This window comes from Mustelus asterias, chromosome 24 (assembly GCF_964213995.1).
Source record: "Mustelus asterias chromosome 24, sMusAst1.hap1.1, whole genome shotgun sequence".
Taxonomy (NCBI): Eukaryota; Metazoa; Chordata; class Chondrichthyes; order Carcharhiniformes; family Triakidae; genus Mustelus; species Mustelus asterias.
Genome location: NC_135824.1, coordinates 46,460,474 through 46,481,751, shown reverse-complemented (window position 1 = coordinate 46,481,751; position 21,278 = coordinate 46,460,474). Strand labels below are relative to the sequence as shown.

The 21,278-nt window shown below is 42.6% G+C and overlaps 1 protein-coding gene across 2 annotated transcripts; it reads right to left on the bottom strand.

Moving 5' to 3' along the window:
- Nucleotides 1-1,514: 1,514 nt before the first annotated feature.
- LOC144511070 (uncharacterized) lies at nt 1,515-21,184 on the bottom strand. Of its 2 annotated transcripts, XM_078241043.1 has the most exons (7): nt 21,093-21,184; nt 10,954-13,706; nt 10,446-10,584; nt 5,197-5,346; nt 4,105-4,211; nt 3,338-3,383; nt 1,515-2,053 (listed from the first exon to the last, which is right to left on the bottom strand). In XM_078241043.1, exons 2-7 carry the CDS (start codon nt 13,345-13,347, stop codon nt 1,941-1,943), a joined length of 2,949 nt encoding a protein of 982 aa, XP_078097169.1. In that variant the 5' UTR covers nt 13,348-13,706; nt 21,093-21,184; the 3' UTR covers nt 1,515-1,940. The 2 variants fall into 2 exon arrangements, with proteins under 2 accessions (XP_078097169.1, XP_078097168.1); XM_078241042.1 differs by lacking the exon at nt 3,338-3,383 and having other exon boundaries at nt 1,518-2,053.
- Between the last annotated feature and the right edge of the window lie 94 nt (nt 21,185-21,278).

Here is a 21,278-nt window from a genome sequence, read left to right as displayed (position 1 = left end):
GGGAACAACACATGGGCATTTTGGCTTGTTACCAAACAAAATGAAGGCACCAAACAGAAGGTGTTGGGAATATATAAACCTCTCCAGGGGAATGGAAAAGAATTATTAAAAAAAGGAGTTGTAGTTGACTGACAGAGTAACAAGCACATGCTTGTTAAGTAACTGTTTAGTTATAGGGACAGAAATTAATGGGAGGCTGTGGCGTAGTGGTTGTCACTGGACTAGCAATCCAGACAACTAGGGTAATGTCCATATTTGAATCTCATCATGACAGATGCTGAAATTGGAATAGAGATTTGGAATTAAGAGTCTAATGATGACCATGAAACAATTGTTGATTGTCCGAAAAAAAGTTCACTAAATGTCCTTTTAAGGGAAGAAATCTGCTGTCCTTACCTGGTCTGGCCTGCATGTGACTCCAGAGGTGCAGCAATCTGACTCTTAAAATGCCCCCTCAAGGGCAATTAGGGATGGACAATAAATACTGGCCCAGCCAGCGACACCCACATGCCACAAAAGAATTAAAAAACAGATCAAGTATAGTTTCTGGATGAGGACAAATACTATCTAGCTAGGAGATAATGGAGCCTGCTTGGGTGAACAAGATTGTAAATGTACACAAGACATTGTTAAAATTCCAATGTATAAAGTGAACATTCATGATTAGGCAGAGTGCTATCTCAAGACGATGCTCTCAGAACCTGTCCTTGAGTCGCCTGTAATCAGTTTGTGGAACTCCACAACACCGCAGAACAATCTAGCCAACCTCTTGAAGCACCATCTGCCCTACATATGGCAGAGTCTGCAGATCACATGTTGGACTTATCAGCCATTTTAGAACCCACTAAAATCAGAGGGGAAGCAAGTCATCCTCAATTTGGATGCCCAAAACAACTGGGGGGAGCAGGGAAACAAAAACCCATGGCCAGAAGCATCGAAGATGCAGCAACATCTTCGCAAACAATAACTAACAGCATGGTGTATATATATATATATATATTTTATCAGTGTAACCCCCTGCTGACCACTATATGGGGGCTACTATTTAAATATTCAATCAACAGGATCCCGAATATTTAGCGGTTGATGTTGATTTGGCTAATTCCCTGTTTACCCATAAATGTCAGTACTGTAAGTCGGAATATCAAAAATAAATTTAATAACATATCATAAACAGACATGAAACAGTGAGCTCTGCCTCTCTCTCTCTCTGCCTGGAAAAAACTCTCTCTCTCTGCACTCTACCTCTCCAGCTCTGCCTCTCCCTCTCCCTCCAGCTCTCTGCCTCTCCAGCTCTGCCTCTCTCTCTCTGCACTCTTCCTCCAGCTCTCTGCCTCTCCACTTCCTGGCGCCTTTTTTTTCCCGCCCCCAGTGCAATCCCATTGGCCCAGCCCACATCACTCAACCAACAGCATCCTGTTCACAGCACCCACCCTGCAAACAGGACACTGAAGCCCACCAGGGATTAAGAACACTGGTAACTGTCTTACCCACAAATTTTCCTCAGTCCCTTACATCAGTATGATATATCTTTATTTATTTGTACTTTTACAAAAGCTACAAGACATACATTTCACAAACAGCAAACAAGTCAGCAGGAGACTACAGTTAAATATGACAGGCAGCTGCAAGTTGCAAAATTAGCTTGACCATAGAAATATTTTACAGCTCAACACAATTACTGCAGATAAATACAAGGTAGACTAACCATAAGATGCATCACACCTGATTTTCAAAAGGTTAATACCGCAGGATTGAAACAGCAACTGAGGTCACAATTCAACCTGATTATAAAGTTTTGAGATTTAGTTGACAATTCAGGAAATGTGTCCACAGATGCACATTTGGGTCAATTTAAATTTCAGCTGATTTAAGGATATGAAAAGCTAACATCTAGTGAACGAGCTACCTGCCATTCAGGCATAAGGCTCAATGTCAGATCATTCTTCTGGAAGATGCGAAAGATTCTCTTTTCCCTGCCGAAGAGCAGCATTTTGCAGTTCCAACATGACAATTTTCTCCTCCAACTCTTGGTTTCTTCTCTGAAGCTCGGCTGAAACAAGAGAGCTTAAGCTTTAGAAATCAGGCCCAAATCCTTATGTTTCATTTTCTCCCACCGACTCTAAACCAGTCTTTGGCATGTGGAGACAGATCCTTAAACATCCACAATAATATTGCTCTCCAGGGTTAGACGATGTGCTGAACACCACAATATATGATAACAGTTTAAACTAGATTAGGAGGGGATTAGGAACCGGAGGGAAAATTTAGAGCAGAGAACAGGAGGTGGAGAATTAACAGGAGGTGGAGAATGAGCGTGCAACTCTGAAAGACAGAAGCAGTACAGGTGAAAAAATGTACAGCACAGGCATTTTAAAAAGGTACTTATGTAAATGCAAGGAACATAGTAAATAAAGCTGAGCTGAGGGTACAGATAAATATCCTCGCTATAAAGGAATCTTGACTTAAATTGGCAATTCAACATCCCTCGAATATCAGGCAGGAGGGGGATAAAAAAGGTGGGATGTACAGCATCATTGGTTAATGAATTACATTTGAGGGGTGATGTACGAAGTGAAGCATCAAATGAGGCCACATGGGTTGAGCTGAGAAATATAAAAAGGGGCAGCCACACTGCTAGGAGTGTACTATAGACCCCAAAATAGTGGGAGTTCGAAGAGCAAATTGTAGACAGATTTCTAAGTGAAATAACAATAGAGCAGTAATCAATGGGGACTTGAATGATTGATATCAATTGGGGTGGATATGAACAGTGTGAAGGGCAAAATTCATGCACTGCATTCAAGCCAAGATTTTAGCCAGCACATAAGCCCAACCAGAGGGGTGCAATTCTAGATTTAGATTCAGAAAATGAAGTTGGGCAAGTGGATGACACAATAGGAGACCATTTTGAAGATAGTGACCATAATATAGATTGATTTAAAATCAACAAGGGAAAGGACAAAGCTCCCACCCAAGCCTATAACAATTGCATTTTTTGAGATACTTCCAACATGAAGTTTGCTGTACGAATTGCGAATAAAAATGTAATGTTCTTCTTTAGCTAGACTATTCATTGAGATCAAATACTTTTTGCTGGTTGTTCAATATCGGACACAGTTTCTTGCCAACTCAAAAAATGACAAACACTATATCCCAAATGTTTTGCTGAAGCATGACAGACAATTCTCTGTTAAACTGCAGAAGTTGATGTACAGACAACCTGAAGGCTGAATTTTGTGCCTTGCAGGGTGTGGAAAGCAAAAAAAAACCTACTTTTCCTTGGGGGTTGATTAGAATGGCCTGTGTAAAGAGAAATAAAAATCAAGACTCTTACCCACTTCTTTCTGTTCAGATTTACATGTGGATTTTGCTGTTTTATTCTGCAAAGAGATAATCCACCATTACAATTTAATTACCTTTTCAAGCAACACAAAACCATATAATGCAAAAATACAGGACTGGGCGTTGAAGCATTACTCAAGATGACAGCCAGCCAACAGGGAAGATGTGAGCAGGTGTTTTCTGGGAAAGAACACTCGAAAATGTCCCTTGCTGGATTGAGAAATCCCAAATGGCACCCAAACAAAGTAGGCCTCAGCCGATGGTGTTTGGTTGGTCTGCTCTGAAGCTAATCTTGAGTTTTGGGTGAAAAGAGGTAGACAAATGAAAAAAAAACAGGTGACAGTTCTCCATATCTATAGGACTTAAAATTAGAAACCAAAATATAACTTTCAAATCAGTCTCCTGGAAAAAAAGCTTCCTGATGCTGTTTGCAGGAGCCTGCTATTTGCATTCCCAATTACAAAAGTGACCACACTTCAAAAGCAAGTTAGTCATCAACAGTGAAGCACGTTAGAACTGGGATTGTGAAAGGTGTTACAAAAACCCAAGTCTTTTTCCTGCAAAGGGAAAATGTGTGCACAAAGCAGACATAGCAACTGACCACTCTGCAGAATAACGAGTCAAAACATTCATGCACCCAAGTTTGTGTTTTAAATACCATAGGTGGTCAATTTCTGACATCTCGGGAGGGGAAAAAAAAAGAGGGAAAAGAATCTTCCCATCAGTTTTTGTTTCATGTGGTCAAAGACATTTACATACCAATTTGACTTTTGGTTCTGAGGCTAGACTCTTTCCTGCCTTCATCCCCACCTTCTGCTTGCAGGGTAATGGTTCTGTTTTCATTTGAAATTTGGCAGTCACCTCTCCTGTAAAATAAAAGCAGTAGGATTTGACAGAATGGATTTAAAAAACGCAAATAAAAAGGAAGACACAATACTCAAAAAACTAAGTGTCATAGGAAACTTTACACTTCCCCTGGAGAAAAGCAACATAAAACTGGAAAACAAGTAAAACAGCAGTCCCCAGAAAATTGTGGCAAGTAATGATGCTTATACAAGACACATCCAATGCAGAAAACAAGGGCAAACCAATTGATAATTAAAACTGGGTACTATTTACTAAAAAACACCACTTAAACTGGTTCAGCCATACACAATTCATGAAGTCAAAACTGCATCAACCATAAACAAATGAACCAAGACCACACAAGATTTAAAATCACTCGGATCTCTAGGGGAGTGAACACATTGTGTTAAGTAGAAAATACCCCAGTAGGAGAAAAGCCAGCATTATTGAAATTAAAAAAGAGGTTGCCAACTTTCAAGTTGCAGCCAATTTAAAGATGTGCATTAGTCTTACAAACGGAAACAGATGGCAGGGAAATCAGCCTGGATATAGAGAAGTAAAACCACTCAATACTACAGCAGGTTAATGCTGCTTTGCAATATGCCATTATTTTGCCCCTGACTTTAGCAATACTAGTTTTTCATTTTGATGGGCATGTATCCTACTTCTTCAGATGCGATTTGAGACTTTTGTAATTTAAAAGCAAACTTTTGAATGTACAGTGGAATAAGTGCACTCGACAAAATGTGAACACACTCAGACTCTCAGATGAATGCATGCATACCTCAAGAAAGCCCCAGATACTTTTCCAAATAAATTTCATGACACTTGCATTTCAACAGCTGTGTAAAATGGTTAGGAATCAAGTGTGCAAAGGAAGTATTCACTTATGATCTGGGTGTGATCGGTTTCAAGTTAGTATTCACCCCAACAAGTAATATTCCCTGAAAATAATCCGACAGACAGACTGTAAAGCCAATACAGAAAACAATGATTTCACTATACCAGCAGTCTTCGATTTCTTTGGGGGTGGACTTAGTGTTCTCTTCTGTTCCATTGCACTGTTGTGCTGTTTTATGCTGATCACATTATTTTGGGAGGCCAAAACTAAAGAGTTGCTGGCTTTCCGGTTGACATGTGGATGACCAGCCATACCTGTGAAAAATAAGTTAAAATCGTAAATCTAAAATGGAGAAACATATTCCAACTGGACTAAATTGGAGGGGAACAGGTTGGTCTAAATGAAGTGCTGAAACAAAATTCACTGATTAAAAAGATCCTGGATGGGATTTAAGCCAACAAGATGATTTTGATCACTCACTTAACAGAACAAGCAGATAGCCAGAATAAATTTGTAACTTTTACAGAGCAACATCAGTTCAAAGACGGTATAAAATATAAAATGCAAGGACAAAGACAGAAATAACCAGCAGGGACCCAAGTGGATTAATTTCCACACATGGCATCTTCAATTAATCAGCTTTTAATATTAGAAGTCCAATAACATGGGTGGCAAGATGGCAGTGGTTAGCACTGCTGTCTCACAGCGCCAGGGACCCAGGTTCAATTCCCGGCTTGGGTCACTGTCTGTGTGGAGTCTGCACGTTCTCCCCGTGTCTGCATGGGTTTCCTCTGGACGCTCCGGTTTCCTCCCACAGTCCAAAAGACGTGCTGGTTAGGTGCATTGGCCATGCTAAATTCTCCCTCTGTACTCGAACAGGTGCCAGTGTGGCACAACTAGGGGATTTTCACAGTAACTTCATTGCCGTGTTAATGTAAGCCTACTCATGACACTAATAAATAAAATAAACATGAATCAATTAATTAGTGCTGCAAAGATTGATGGAAATTTGAACAAGGAGGCTTTGGAATGACTAGCTTTAATGTACCTTAACATCTGCCAGAGTATTGCAAAATTAACTGTCCAGTAAAATTGGATTTGTTCAATCCCAAAGTATCTCCCTTAGCGAGGTAGGCAACAATAACATAGATCAACTCTACTTATTCACCCACACTGCTCTGCCAGGAAGTAAATTGTGCTAGGACCACAGATTCCCAAAAGTGAAATCTTACTAAAAGCAATCCAAAATGGCAGTGGAAGGGATTTCTGTGCATCGTTATTAGGGTGATATTTTAAGAGGTCATTTTTAATTCTGGGAAGATTAAAAGTTTAATTGTAGAAAATGGATGGGAGAAAGCATCTAAACCAGTTTGAAAACTAGTATATGGAAAAGATTGGGGCCATTTTGAGTGAAAGGGGTTACAAGATCATAAAACGGCAGATGGGATTCCTTAGCTAGGGAATTAGAAATGAAGTGTCTACAATGCTTACAAAGAAATGCAGCCCAGAGAATTGTTTTGTTTTTGGGAGTTAGAGCCCTGGAAGTCTACATCACCATGAAGATGGACACAAAGTTTTTGGGTTTTGATTGATCTGTGTATTTGCTTGGGGAGTGTTCTGCAGTTTGGAAAGGGCTATATTGAAAAAAGTGCTGTTGTTAGGCGTTGCTGTCAGTTGGCTCAGTATAGCTGGGGCTCAGGAGAAGTCCTCAGAATGGGGGTAGTGGCAGGAGGTCACTGGCTCTAACCTGAAACCAGGTTAGGGCCCAGGCACAGTCCTGGGAATCACCTGTAGTTTGGAGTAGCCAGAGAAATTGGAGTTTGGAACTGCTCCTGGATTTCACCAGTCTGGTAAAGTTAGCCAGCTGTTGAAGAGCTGAAATTGTACAGGTTGAGGTGGAGGTGCAGACTGAAATCCAGAGAATGGAGTCTCAGGAAGTTAAGTTGCTTATGAATGCCTGGATAGGTTGCTGAGTAATTCGTAGAAACTCTCTGGGTTGCATTTGTTATTTATTTTACAGTGTGGTGTGCTTTATCAGTTTGTCTGTTAACTTACGTCCACCTCATATTAACTCATGCTCAGATGTTAAAGAGCACAAGGTAGATATCATAAATTGTCTCATCTTTTTGACATTGTATGGAAAAGTTAATTTTTGCTTGTTCAAAACAGGGGATCTGATGACTTCACTTCTTGAATCTCACCCTCCTTTAAACATAACATTCTGGTCCCTCACCAGATCTTAAAAATGCAGGGGTCTGATCTCAAATCATAATACACACTTTGCAATCCTGATCGAGTCCAGTGGTTTAAGCTACTGGGCGCATCGAGTAGTTTGTTTAGGTATCTTGGTGTAGCTTCGCCTGACTTAAGAGGTCTTCAGCTGGCACAATGCATTATTATTTGATCAAGGGTTCTATTATTTTGCATCACTCAGCTTAGTTATTCTAAAATTAAGTGAAAATTCAATTCTAAAGTAAAGAACATCTTTCCTGTATTATTTATTTGTCACAAGTAACCTTATATTAACATTGCTATAAAGTTACGTGAAAATCCCTTAGTTGTCACACCCTGGCACCTGTTTGGGTACACTGAGGGAGAATTTAGCATGGCCAATGCACTTAACTAGCACATCTTTCATACTGTGGGAGGAATCAGGAGCACCAGAGGAAACCCATGCAGACATAGGGAGACTGTGCAGACTCGGCATAGACGTGACCCAAGTCGGGAATCAAACCCAGGTCCCTGGCGTTGTGATGCAGCAGTGCTAACCACTGTGACAAGTATCAATTAAGATTTCTTTCTTTATGCCATCCTAAAAGTTTGTAGGGGCATGGCATAATGGTATTGTCATTGAACTAGTAATAGACACCCAGGGTAATGCTCTGGAGACCAGGGTTTGAATCCCACCATGGCAGATGGTGAAATTGGAAACGAATAAAAATCTGGAATTAAATGTCTAATGACGGTCATGAATCCATTGCCAATTGCCATGAAAACCAATCTGGTTCACCTTACCCTACAGGTGATTCCAGATCCTAAACTCTTAATTCTAAATGGCCAACAAGGCACTCAGTTCAAAAGGCAATTAGTGATCGGCATTCCCATGAATTAAAGAAACACATTTAGTCCTGTATTATGATAGGATGAGGGATGAATTGGCTAAGGTAGACTGGGAGAGCAGGCTGGCAGGTAGGATAGCTGAGGAACAGTGGAGGATTTTTAAGGAGATCCTTTTCAGTTCTCAGCAAAAATATATTCCAGCAAAAAACAAGGATTGTAAGAAAAGGGAGAACCAGCCGTGGATAACGAAGGAAATAAAGGAGAGTATTAAAATAAAAACAGCTGCGTACAGAGTGGCCAAAAATAGTGGAGAAACAAGTGATTGGGAAAAATTTAAGAAACAACAAAGAGAGACTAAGAAAGCGATAAAGAAAGGAAGGATAGACTATGAAGCTAGGCTAGCAATTAATATAAAAAATGATAGTAAAAGTTTTTATAAATATATAAAAAGGAATAGAGTGGCTAGAGTGAATGTTGGACCCTTGGAGGACGAGAGGGGGGAGTTAATAGTGGGAAATGAGGATATGGCTGAGTCTTTAAATAAGTTTTTTGTGTCGGTCTTCACGGTGGAGGACACAAATAGTTTGCCAAATATTAACGATAGAGGGTTGGCAGCAGGAGAAATACTTAATACAATTAATGTTACCAGAGAGGCAGTGCTGGGTAGACTAATGGGACTGAAGGTGGATAAGTCCCCGGGTCCGGATGGAATGCATCCCAGGGTATTGAAAGAAATGTCAGAGGTAATAGTGGATGCGTTAGTGATTATTTATCAAAACTCGTTGCATTCTGGGGTAGTGCCGGTTGATTGGAAAACGGCTAATGTTACGCCGCTGTTTAAAAAAGGAAGGAGACAAAAGGCGGGTAACTATAGGCCGGTCAGCTTAACGTCTGTAGTAGGGAAAATGCTGGAATCCATTATTAAAGAGGAGATAGCAGGGCATCTGGATAGAAATGGTTCGATCAATCAGACGCAGCATGGATTCATGAGGGGAAAGTCGTGCTTGACGAACATGTTGGATTTTTATGAAGATGTGACTAGGGCGGTTGATGGAGGAGAACCGGTGTTTTTGGATTTCCAAAAGGCGTTTGATAAGGTGCCCCATAAAAGGCTACTGAAGAAGATTAGGGCACACGGAGTTGGGGGTAGTGTGTTAAAGTGGATTGGGGACTGGCTATCCGACAGGAAGCAAAGAGTCGGAATAAATGGGTGTTTTTCCGGTTGGAGGAAGGTAACTAGTGGCGTGCCGCAGGGATCGGTACTCGGGCCGCAACTATTTACCATTTATATAGATGATCTGGAGGAGGGGACGGAGTGTAGGGTAACGAAGTTTGCAGACGACACAAAGATAAGTGGAAAAGTGAATCGTGTGGAGGACGGAGAAGATCTGCAGAGAGATTTGGACAGGCTGAGTGAGTGGGCGAGGATATGGCAAATGGAGTATAACGTTGAGAAATGCGAGGTTATACACTGGAGGAAATAATAACAAATGGGATTACTATCTCAATGGAAACAAATTAAAACATGCTACCGTGCAAAGGGACCTGGGGGTCCTTGTGCATGAGACGCAAAAGCCCAGTCTGCAGGTACAACAGGTGATCAAGAAGGCAAATGGGATGTTGGCCTATATTGCGAAGGGGATAGAATATAAAAGCAGGGATGTCTTGATGCACCTGTACAGGGCATTGGTGAGGCTGCAGCTGGAATACTGTGTGCAGTATTGGTCCCCTTATATGAGGAAGGATATATTGGCATTGGAGGGAGTGCAGAGAAGGTTCACCAGGTTGATACCGGAGATGAGGGGTTTGGATTATGAGGAGAGGCTGAGGAGATTGGGTTTGTACTCGTTGGAGTTTAGAAGGATGAGGGGGGATCTTATGGAGACTTATAAGATAATGCGGGGGCTGGATAGGGTGGAGGCGGAGAGATTCTTTCCACTTAGTAAGGAAGTTAAAACTAGAGGACACAGCCTCAAAATAAAGGGGGGTCGGTTTAAGACAGAGTTGAGGAGGAACTCCTTCTCCCAGAGGGTGGTGAATCTCTGGAATTCTCTGCCCACTGAGGTGGTGGAGGCTACCTCGCTGAATATGTTTAAAGTGCGGATGGATGGATTCCTGATCGGTAAGGGAATTAAGGGTTATGGGGATCAGGCGGGTAAGTGGTACTGATCCACGTCAGATCAGCCATGATCTTATTGAATGGCGGGGCAGGCTCGAGGGGCTAGATGGCCTACTCCTGCTCCTATTTCTTATGTTCTTATGTTCTTATTAATGGAGGTTGATTAGTGAACACGAGGCGCTTTTTCTTTCAGAATCCTTCCACAATTTAATCAGCAAAGTGCACAATATTTACCTATATTAGGAAGCTTCGAGTCTGCTTTTGTTGCCTGCACAGTTAGTTGTGATGTTACCAGTGAAGATCTTTTCCTTACTTCAGGTATCTTTGCGATAGCTTTAGTCAAAGGCTGATTAGTTTCTGCTTCAAGAGGTATCTGGAAAAGAACATAATTTACAACCAAAGATTTTTTTTTAAAATAAGAAATAGTGTGCAGAGATAATGTCAATAGTATACTATACACAGATAATAGTGTTAAGAAATAGGCAATTAGACCAATGCAAAACTATTAACAGCAATTTGAAGATCGGTGCGGATATACACTTAGTGATCTTCAATTTCCAGGGACCTGTTGCCATTCAATAAAGCCAAAAAAAGCAAAAACAAACTCTCTCCTAGCTTATAGATGGCCAACCAACGTTGAATCAAGGCAAGCAGTGCACACAATTATTAGCCATTATAAAGTGACCGGCTCAAGTGAAATACCAAATGTTGTTTAAAATGTGGTTGTGAAAATACAACTTACTTTAGTAGTGACTGCAGCGTGGCATGATGGAACTTTATTTGTTGTACTTTGCCCAATCCCTATCGCACTGTTTGGTCTTCCCGAAACTATACGAGGTTTTGGAACGTGCGTCTTTGAAAAACTAGGTGGTTGCATTGGAGGTTTTCCTCCTCTTCCCACAGCAGCAGAACAACCTACTTTACAGGTTCTAGCAGGTGGTGGTATAGAATCATTTGGAGCTCCATATTTGTGCACTTCAGACACAGGTGCTTGACTAACATTTTTCCTTATGGCTCCAGGGAGACGAGAAACTTGTTTCAAGGAATTCTCAGTTGCAATTTTGGTTTGCTGCAATCGCAGTCCAGGTCTTGGTGCATTTGAATCTTTTCCAGGACAGGTTTTAATTTCAGTGACAGTAGTGTCAGAGCTTCTGCAGACATCTTTAGTGCTGTCTTGTTCCTCTGGGCACTCACCCACTCCATTACCCACACTATCCTGAAGTGTGGAGGTTGAAGCCAGAAAAGAATGTAGATATTCTGGAGAACTCTGCCTCCTCCCTGTAAAGCATGGAGTAGACATGCAATGTGGAGCCCATTCTGAAATCATAACTAAATCTGCCTGCTCACAAATACTTATTTCTTTGTTCTGGGAGGTTTCTCTCAAATGTACACTTCCTTTGAGAGCACAATCACCTTTAGGCAATTCTGTAGAACAGTTGACATTACCGCCTTGATTTGTTTTATTAGATATTTTATTCAAGCATATGGAATCACCCCGCTTCTCTAAATTCAGAGTTAAATTTGAGATGCTACTTTTGCCAGTCTCCTTCACTCGCTCCAACTCTGATCCACAATCTGGAGCACATTTTCTCACAAATCTGGCTTCAGTCAAGCTTCCTGACGATAGAGACAGTCTGCAATCAGGCAAGTTAGTTAATTTGCTGGGGTTAATTTCCAAATTGTTGCCACGCTTTGATGCATCAAATGTAGCAGTGCAGTCATTGACATTCACAATTCCATTTGATTGCTCTCTATCACCCCTAGGTAAAAGCAGCTCACAATCAGACAAGACAGGTGCTTTGCAATCATTTTCAAGATTACTTTCCTGTGGCGGGACATCAAATGTTGCATTTTTGTGGTCATCCACAGTTGTATTATTTAACTGCAGCAGCTCACAATTGGACAAGACCAGTGCATTACTATCATTTTTAAGCTTACTTTCACTTGGTTGTGCATCAAATGTTGAATTTTTATGGTCATCCACAGTCATGGTACCATTTAACTGCACTACAGCTTGGTTGTCACTGGCCTGGAGGTCATTTCCAAAAGTGTTTTCATGTCCTGATAAGTCAAACGTCACGTTTTTATCTTGCACAGTTATTGTTTCGTTCAACTGGATTAAATCAGGTGTAGCAAGAGATGGCTTGTAATCTAACAAAACAGGTGCCTTGGTTTCATTGTCAAAACTGCCTTTGTGCATTGGCAAAATTAGGTTTTCATCACTTTGCATGCTTCTTTCAAACAACTGATCTACCTTAGATAGCAATAAATTGCAGTCAGGCAAAGTCTTGGCAGGCATGAAACTTTCACAAGAAGCATCACCCCTTGCACCTAAAGATTGTGTATTTGATGCACCGCTCCCTTTGATTTCAGTGAACTGGATTAAATCTACTGTCGGTGGGAGCAGCTCACAATTGGATATGGTGGGTGACTTGCTGAGGACATTGTTGGAATAGACATCGTGCTTTGGTGCATCATCTTCATGGTCATTTGGGTCACTTGGCACCATGGTTTCATTTAGTGGAATCAAATTTCTTGCAGGGGACCAAGGCAGGGTTTCAGTTTCAATATCATTATTCATCTTAGCACTAACAGGTGAATCTTCAGTTTTGATTTCTGCTTCTGTGAGAACTAGTTGACGATTGTCATCTGTTAAGCCTTCTTCTTGCAGTTTTGAGGTGCTGCCACCAAGTGGCAATTTTGCAAGAGGGGTTTCGGAACAGCAGGAGAAGAATGAACAGTCAAATGGTACAGGTTCCTCATTTATCATGGAAACATTGGCTGCAGGAACAGGATTTATGGCATCAACTGTACAGAGAGGAGAGGTCTCACTTTTACTACTTAACTCAGCAGCTATACGTAGACATTCTTCTGCAACAAAACTGCTGAATAAGGGTGAGACATAACTAGGTTCCATAAGCTGTGGTGGGCAATGGGCTGATTGCATGTGCTCACGTTCAAATATACTGTCAGACACACTAATATTGGGCACGTTTTGTTGTACCATCACCCCATCTACATTTTTTGTTTTTAGAGGAATCTGCCTTGTACTCTTGTCACCAGAACTTGGAAGACAGTGTGTTGCATTCAGAGAATTTTCATTTGGGAGTGCAGCCATTTTGCATTTAATATCCATCCTTCCACTCAATTTTTGGGTAGAGTTTAGACTGAGGGATCCTCTGCCAAATGGCCTGTTTTTGACATTTGAGACACTTGACGCTTGTTTCTTAAAAACCTTGGTACTCTCAAGTTTTCAAATTATTGGTACTAACTTCCTGCTGCCTCAATTCAGTTTGTGGAATATTTGAGCAACTTTTACATGGATTTTCTCTGGTCAACAGTGGATGTCTACATGTGATGGTGCTACACTGTTCCTCTTAGAAGCAGCAGAAACAACTGTGTTACTTGCAGTTTTAGTGGAAACACATGTTGAAGCACGACACTTTGGTGTAGCTAATGAAGACTTCATTGAACGCTGTCTGGGCAAAGTTGGCACTTTTCAGCACCAAGGCAAGGAAAGAATAAAATCTCATCAGCAACAATCTATATAAAAACAGCTTATCAACAACAATGTATATGTGGGTTGAGAGAACACAGTCCACAAGCATTTAAGAGATTTATCAGTACATTATACATCAAATAACAAAAATTGAACTAATTTGATGTGAAAAGAGTAGAATGTTCTAATTGCATAGTCCTGGAAGTGATCATTTCTAACATGTGCAAGACAGGATGGACCAGGAGAGAGACTTTCCTCATTCTAGCTTGATATCTTCAAAAACAGTTGAATTGTGAAGGCAAACAAAATTTGACAGAAAAGATGAAAAAACAAAGATGATTTGGAAGACAGGACTTGGGAGTTGGAGATGGCAGGTTGGCCCTTTAAGATCATGGCTGATCTGGTCCACAGGGATGGTGCCAGAGGACTGGAGAATGGCGAATGTTGTTCCTCTGTTTAAGAAAGGGAATAGAAATGACCCTGGTAATTATAGACCGGTTAGTCTTACTTCGGTGGTTGGTAAATTGATGGAAAGGGTCCTTAGGGATGGGATTTACGACCATTTAGAAAGATGCGCATTAATCCGAGATAGTCAGCACGGATTCGTGAAGGGCAAGTCGTGCCTCACAAATTTGATAGAATTTTTTGAGGAGGTAACTAAGTGTGTTGATGAAGGTAGGGCAGTTGATGTCATATACATGGATTTTAGTAAGGCGTTTGATAAGGTCCCCCATGGTCGGCTTATGATGAAAGTGAGGAGGTGTGGGATAGAGGGAAAGTTGGCCGATTGGATAGGTAACTGGCTGTCTGACCGAAGACAGAGGGTGGTGGTGGATGGAAAATTTTCGGACGGGAGACAGGTTGCTAGCGGAGTGCCACAGGGATCAGTGTTTGGTCCTCTGCTCTTTGTGATTTTTATTAATGACTTAGAGGAGGGGGCTGAAGGGTGGATCAGTAAATTTGCTGATGACACCAAGATTGGTGGAGTAGTGGATGAGGTGGAGGGCTGTTGTAGGCTGCAAAGAGACAGATAGGATGCAAAGCTGGGCTGAAAAATGGCAAATGGAGTTTAACCCTGATAAATGTGAGGTGATTCATTTTGGTAGGACTAATTTAAATGTGGATTACAGGGTCAAAGGTAGGGTTCTGAAGACTGTGGAGGAACAAAGAGATCTTGGGGTCCATATCCACAGATCTCTAAAGGTTGCCAGTCAAGTGGATAGAGCTGTGGAGAAGGCCTATAGTGTGTTAGCTTTTATTAACAGGGGGTTGGAGTTTAAGAGCCGTGGGGTTATGCTGCAACTGTACAGGACCTTGGTGAGACCACATTTGGAATATTGTGTGCAGTTCTGGTCACCTCACTATAAGAAGGATGTGGAAGCGCTGGAAAGAGTGCAGAGGAGATTTACCAGGATGCTGCCTGGTTTGGAGGGTAGGTCATATGAGGAAAGGTTGAGGGAGCTAGGGCTGTTCTCTCTGGAGCGGAGGAGGCTGAGGGGAGACTTAATAGAGGTGTATAAAATGATGAAGGGGATAGATAGAGTGAACGTTCAAAGACTATTTCCTCGGGTGGATGGAGCTATTACAAGGGGGCATAACTATAGGGTTCGTGGTGGGAGATACAGGACGGATGTCAGAGGTAGGTTCTTTACACAGAGAGTGGTTGGGGTGTGGAATGGACTGCCTGCAGTGATAGTGGAGTCAGACACTTTAGAAACATTTAAGCGGTTATTGGATAGGCACATGGAGCACACCAGGATGATAGGGAGTGGGGTAGCTTGATCTTGGTTTCAGATAAAGCTCGGCACAACATCGTGGGCCGAAGGGCCTGTTCTGTGCTGTACTGTTCTATGTTCTATGGTTGTGGTCTCAATACCACTTTTTTGTTGTCTCATTGCAGGAAAAAAATGATTTTCATTTCCATCTTGGAAAGTAGACCTCTTATGCTTAAACTGTCTTTCCAATATAGGGAGGGGATGACTTAGTGTTATTATCGCTAGACTAGACTATTAATCCAGAAACTCAGCTAATGCTCTGGGGACCCGGGTTCAAATCCCGCCACGGCAGATGGTGGAATTTGAATTCAATAAAAGATAGCTGGAATTAAGAATCTACTGATGACCATGAAACCATTGTCGTTTGTCAGAAAAACCCATCTGGTTCACCAATGCCCTTTGGGAAGGAAATCTGTCATCCTTACCTGGTCTGGCCTACATGTGACTCCAGAGCCACAGCAATGTGGTTGAGTCTCAACTGCCCTCAGGCACCTGGGGATGGGCAATAAATGTTCCATGAATAAAAAAAACTAATTGGAAACATCCTCTTCATATCTACCCTATTAAGATTCCTCAGGATCTCATGCTTCAATAAGATCAACTCTCAATCCTCTAACCTTCAAAAAGCCAGTGGATATAGGCCCAACCCATCAAGTATTAAGGTAAGCCCCTCAACCACCAGGAATGAAGCAAATCAACGTTCTCCAAACTGCTTCTAAGGAAAATATATACTTTCTCAAACAAAAAAATACCAAAACTGTACACAGTTTTTAAAAATAAAGGCAAAATACTGCAGATATTGGAACCAGAAACAAAAACAGAAAATGCTGGAAAATCTCAGAAGGTCTGACAGCATCTGTGGAGAGAATAGAGTCAACATTTGAAGTCTGGATGGCCCATTGACCGAGCTAAGAACAAATAAAATCAGACAAGAATTATAATATGTGGGGGAGGGGTGGGGCTGTAATTGGACAAAGGAAATAAAAATAGTGAAGGCTGAGAAAGATGCTAAAGTGTCCATTAAATGTGGGAATGGCATTTCAGAGGTTCAGATTGGAAGGGACTATCTGAGGAATGTGGAAGATGCCCTGAAAGGGGGGGGGGGGGGGGGGGACAGAAAGACATCAGTGGAGAGAGTTGAAGTCACGATGCACAGCAAGATTGGAGAAATGGAAAATTGTAAGAATGAAAAATGATAAAAATGGATGATTGAGATGAAAAATGAAATGATATAAATGGAAAGGGGGTGACGGTGGAGGGGAGAGTTCATGCTCTGAAGTGGTTGAACTCAATGTTCAGTCCGGAAGTGTAAAGTGCCCAATCAGAAGCTGAAGTGCTTTTCTTCCAGTTTGCAATGGGGTTCACTAGAGCATTGCAAAAGGCCAAGGATGGACACGTGGACAGGAGAGCAGGGTGGTGTGTTACCGCGACAGGAAGATCTGGGTCCTGCATGCAGATGGACAGTATTTTAGGTGTGATCTTGTCAAGGTCCTGTACAGCTGCAGTACACCCAGTATTCCCTATTGGGGTGAGGAAAGGGGTGGCATTGGAGAACTAAAGGCAAGGCAAGCAGCCACAAAAACAGAAGCAAAGACACAGGATTTCATTTTATTCATTGGATGTAGGCATCACTGGCTAAGCCAGCAATTATTGCCCACCCCGACCCTCGAACTGAATGGCTTCCTAGGCCATTTTAGAGGGCAGTTAAGTGTCAACCAAATTGCTGTGAATCTGGGGTCATTTGTAGGCCAGACCAGATGGAATGGCAGATTGCAGGGGCAGCACAGTGGCAGTGGTTAGTACTGCTACCTCAGTGCCAGGGACTCGGGTTCGATTCCTGGCTTGGGTCACTGTCTGTGTGGAGTTTGCACATTCTCCCCGTATCTGCGTGGGTTTCTTCCGGGTGCTCTGGTTTCCTCTCACTGTCTGAAAGATGTGCTGGTTAGGGTGCATTGACCTGAACAGGCGCCGGATTGTGACGACGAGGGAAATTTCACAGTAACTTCTTTAGTGTTAATGTAAGCCTTGCTTGTGACTAATAAATAAAATGTTTTTAAAACTTCTTCCCTGAATGGCATGAGTGAACTAGATGAGTTTTTAACGACAATCAATAATGGTTTCATGTCATTAGACTTTTTAATTTCAGATTTTATTTGATATAAACTTCACCATTTGCCATGATGGGATTTAAACCTAGGTCCCCAGAGCACGGCTGTTGGGCTCTGGCCTACTAGTTCAGGGACAATACCGTTACACCACCACCTCCCCGTAAGTCAGTTAAAAAGACTAGATTCTCTAGTTGGAGGAGAACCTTTGATAAGAAAAAATGTAATGGCGAAGGAATTAGCAACGATGCTCTCATACAAACTCCACCCCCAAAAAAAGCTTCCAATCCACAACCTATAAAGGACAGGACAAAAATAACCCTGTTGAGGCAAGTAACAAAAGGGTGAGTGAGGAAGGGAGTAAAGTAATAAAAGCTACATCCGAGAGAGAATTAATGGGCACATCAGACACTCTAGATTGTTAGTGCTTCCCTGACACGTCAAAATTTCCAAAGTAGCAAAAATTTCATCCTCAAACTATATTTGGAGATGACTTGTCCAAGCCTGAGACTATGTTGGGAAGAACATGCAGTCACTGGCAAACTTAATTATTGAGTGTAATGCAATCTCAATGTAACGAGATTACCAAGACTTGATGCAATCGTCAAAATATCAAACCAATCAACTCAGTCTGCAGTACTACGACCCTCCACAATACGCGCATTCCTCTAATTCTGGCAGTTAGTGTATGCACAATCAGCATACAGTGGTTAGCACTGCTGCCTCAGTACCAGGGATACAAGCTCGATTCCAGCCTTGGGTCACTGTGTGGAGTTTGTACGTTTTCCCCATGCCTGTGTGGGTTTCCTCCGGTGCTCTGGTTTCCTCCACTGTCCAAAGATGTGCAAGTTGGGGGATTGGCCATGCTAAATTGCCCCTTAGGGTCAGGGGGATTAGCAGGGTGCATACATAGCATTACAGGGATAGGGCCTGTGTGCGATTGTTGTCAGTGCAGACTCAATGGGCCAAATGGCCTCTTTTTGCATTGTAGGGATTCCAAGATGTCCACACATCATAACTGCTCTACCGGTGGCAGGAGTGCCTACTGCTGCTTAGTCCCTAATTCCTGGGATCTCTTCCCTAGATCCTACACTTCACTCTCTCCTCGGATACATCCTTTGAAATCTACCTATCTGACCAAGGTTTTGGTCAAATAATATAAAGCAAAACCCTGCAGAAACAAAAACAGAAAATGCTGGAAAGTTTCAGCAGGTCTGACAGGTCCACACAGTGGTTCGATTCCTGATTTGGGTCACTGTCTGTGTGGAGTTTGCATGCTCTCCCCGTGTCTGCATGGGTTTCCTCCAGATGCTCCTGTTTCCTCCCACAGTCTGAAAGGTGTGCTGGTTAGGTGCATTGACCCGAACAGGCACAGACTGTGGCAACCAGGGGGTTCTCACAGTAACTTCATTGCAGTGTTAATGTAAGCCTTACTTGTGACTAATAAATAAACTTTACTTTAGCATTTGTGGGAAGAGAATAGAGCCAGGCTTTCCAGTCTGGATGACCCTTCATCAGAGCCACTTGACCCAACACCACCCTGAACAAAGAACAAAGAACAGTACAGCACAGGAAACAGGCCCTTCGGCCCTCCAAGCCTGTGCCGCTCCTTGGTCCAACTAGACCAATTGTTTGTATCCCTCCATTCCCAGGCTGCTCATGTGACTACCCAGGTAAGTCTTAAACGATGTCAGCGTGCCTGCCTCCACCACCCTACTTGGCAGCGCATTCCAGGCCCCCACTACCCTCTGTGTAAAAAACATCCCTCTAATATCTGAGTTATACTTCGCCCCTCTCACCTTGAGCCCGTGACCCCTCGTGAACGTCACTTCTGATCTGGGAAAAAGCTTCCCACCGTTCACCCTATCTATCCCCTTCATAATCTTGTACACCTCGATTAGGTCTCCCCTCATTCTCCATCTTTCCAGGGAGAACAACCCCAGTTTACCCAATCTCTCCTCATAGCGAAGACCCTCCATACCAGGCAACATCCTGGTAAACCTTCTCTCTAACGCCTCCACGTCCTTCTGGTAGTGCAGCGACCAGAACTGGACGCAGTGCTCCAAATGTGGCCTAACCAGCATTCTATACAGCTGCATCATCAGACTCCAGCTTTTATACTCTATACCCCATCCTATAAAGGCAAGCATACCATATGCCTTCTTCACCACCTTCTCCACCTGTGTTGCCACCTTCAAGGATTTGCAGACTTGCACACCTAGGTCCCTCTGTGTTTCTATACTCCTGATGACTCTGCCATTTATTGTATAGCTCCTCCCTACATTATTTCTTCCAAAATGCATCACATCGCATTTATCCGGATTAAACTCCATCTGCCACCTCTCCGCCTAATTTTCCAGCCTATCTATATCCTGCTGTATTGCCCGACAATGCTCTTCGCTATTCTAAGGAATAACTATTAAGACAACATATATTGGAAGGAATAATTATTAGGACAAGTAGGAGATAATAATTAACATAGAAGAGATAATCACTACTTAAGAAGCTCTCATATATCACCACATATCTTATTAAGCACACACTTGTACCCTTTTAAGTGCACAATACCTTACCAGGTCAGTACACATGGATACTCACATAAATGAACATAAAGGCTAAAAGAAGCCAAGCAAACACACAGAAGCTGAAAGTAATTTCTTAAATAAACCTGAGAAAGTAAAAAAGACTTGGATGCCCTACAATGGTTGAACAAACAACAACCTTGGCTGATTAGACAATAAACTTCAGATAAGAAGGCAAGATGTAACCACAATGATATCATAGCACATTCATTAGTGACCAATCAGAAAGAAGGCAGATAACGTAGGTCTAGTAAACCATGGTGGCTAACGAAAAGTGGCCTTGGGGTCTGCAACAAAAAAAACCTTGACTGTAAGATAAGAATGATGAAATATGAAGCTAAGTGTGGATAAAAAAAGACCAAGAGCACTGGTTTTTTGGATTCATCTGGAAATCCCGGCTTTATTGAAATGTATTAGCTAATAAAGCCTTACTGCCTGGAAGATCAAGACTCAGACTCTCTATTCTGATTGATGAACTCTTCTTGCCGTCCACGGGGAACCACGGCACTATCCGCAAGTCCAGCCTGGGCAGCTCAGGCTCGCACTTTGCTTGATAATGTTTGCGAAAAGCCTCAGGGCATTTTTATCAGAGACACTGCAGCCAGTGGAGCACAGACTGGCTCTGAGAAAGAGCCACCCAGACACCTTCAGCTCTATTCTCTCTCCACAGAGGCTGTCAGCCCTGCTGAGAGTTTCCAGCATTTTCTATTCTGGTTTGAGCGCAGACCCTGTTGGAATGTGGAGACAGTTAATCTCCCAACCAAGGGAGTGAGAGAAAAATGCCCAATACAAACCTCCCCGACATGGCCACCCTGGGTGCTGCCGGGCCCGCCGACAGGATGCCGCCTGCGGCAGTGTGTGCGGCTCCAGCAGCAGCTATGGGGACAGACAGACAGACAGAGACAAACAAACCGGCTTACAACGCTGCGTTCGGCTCCAGCTTCAAGACAAACACCCACTGGAAGCCGGCGCCGCCATTTAAACGGGAGGCCACGCCCCCTCCCGTCAGCCTGGGAGGTCCCGCCCCCTCAGCCCGGGAGGTCCCGCCCCCTCCCGTCAGCCCGCTCCGGCTCTCGCGGGATCTCCGCCCCGACCGTCACCCGATT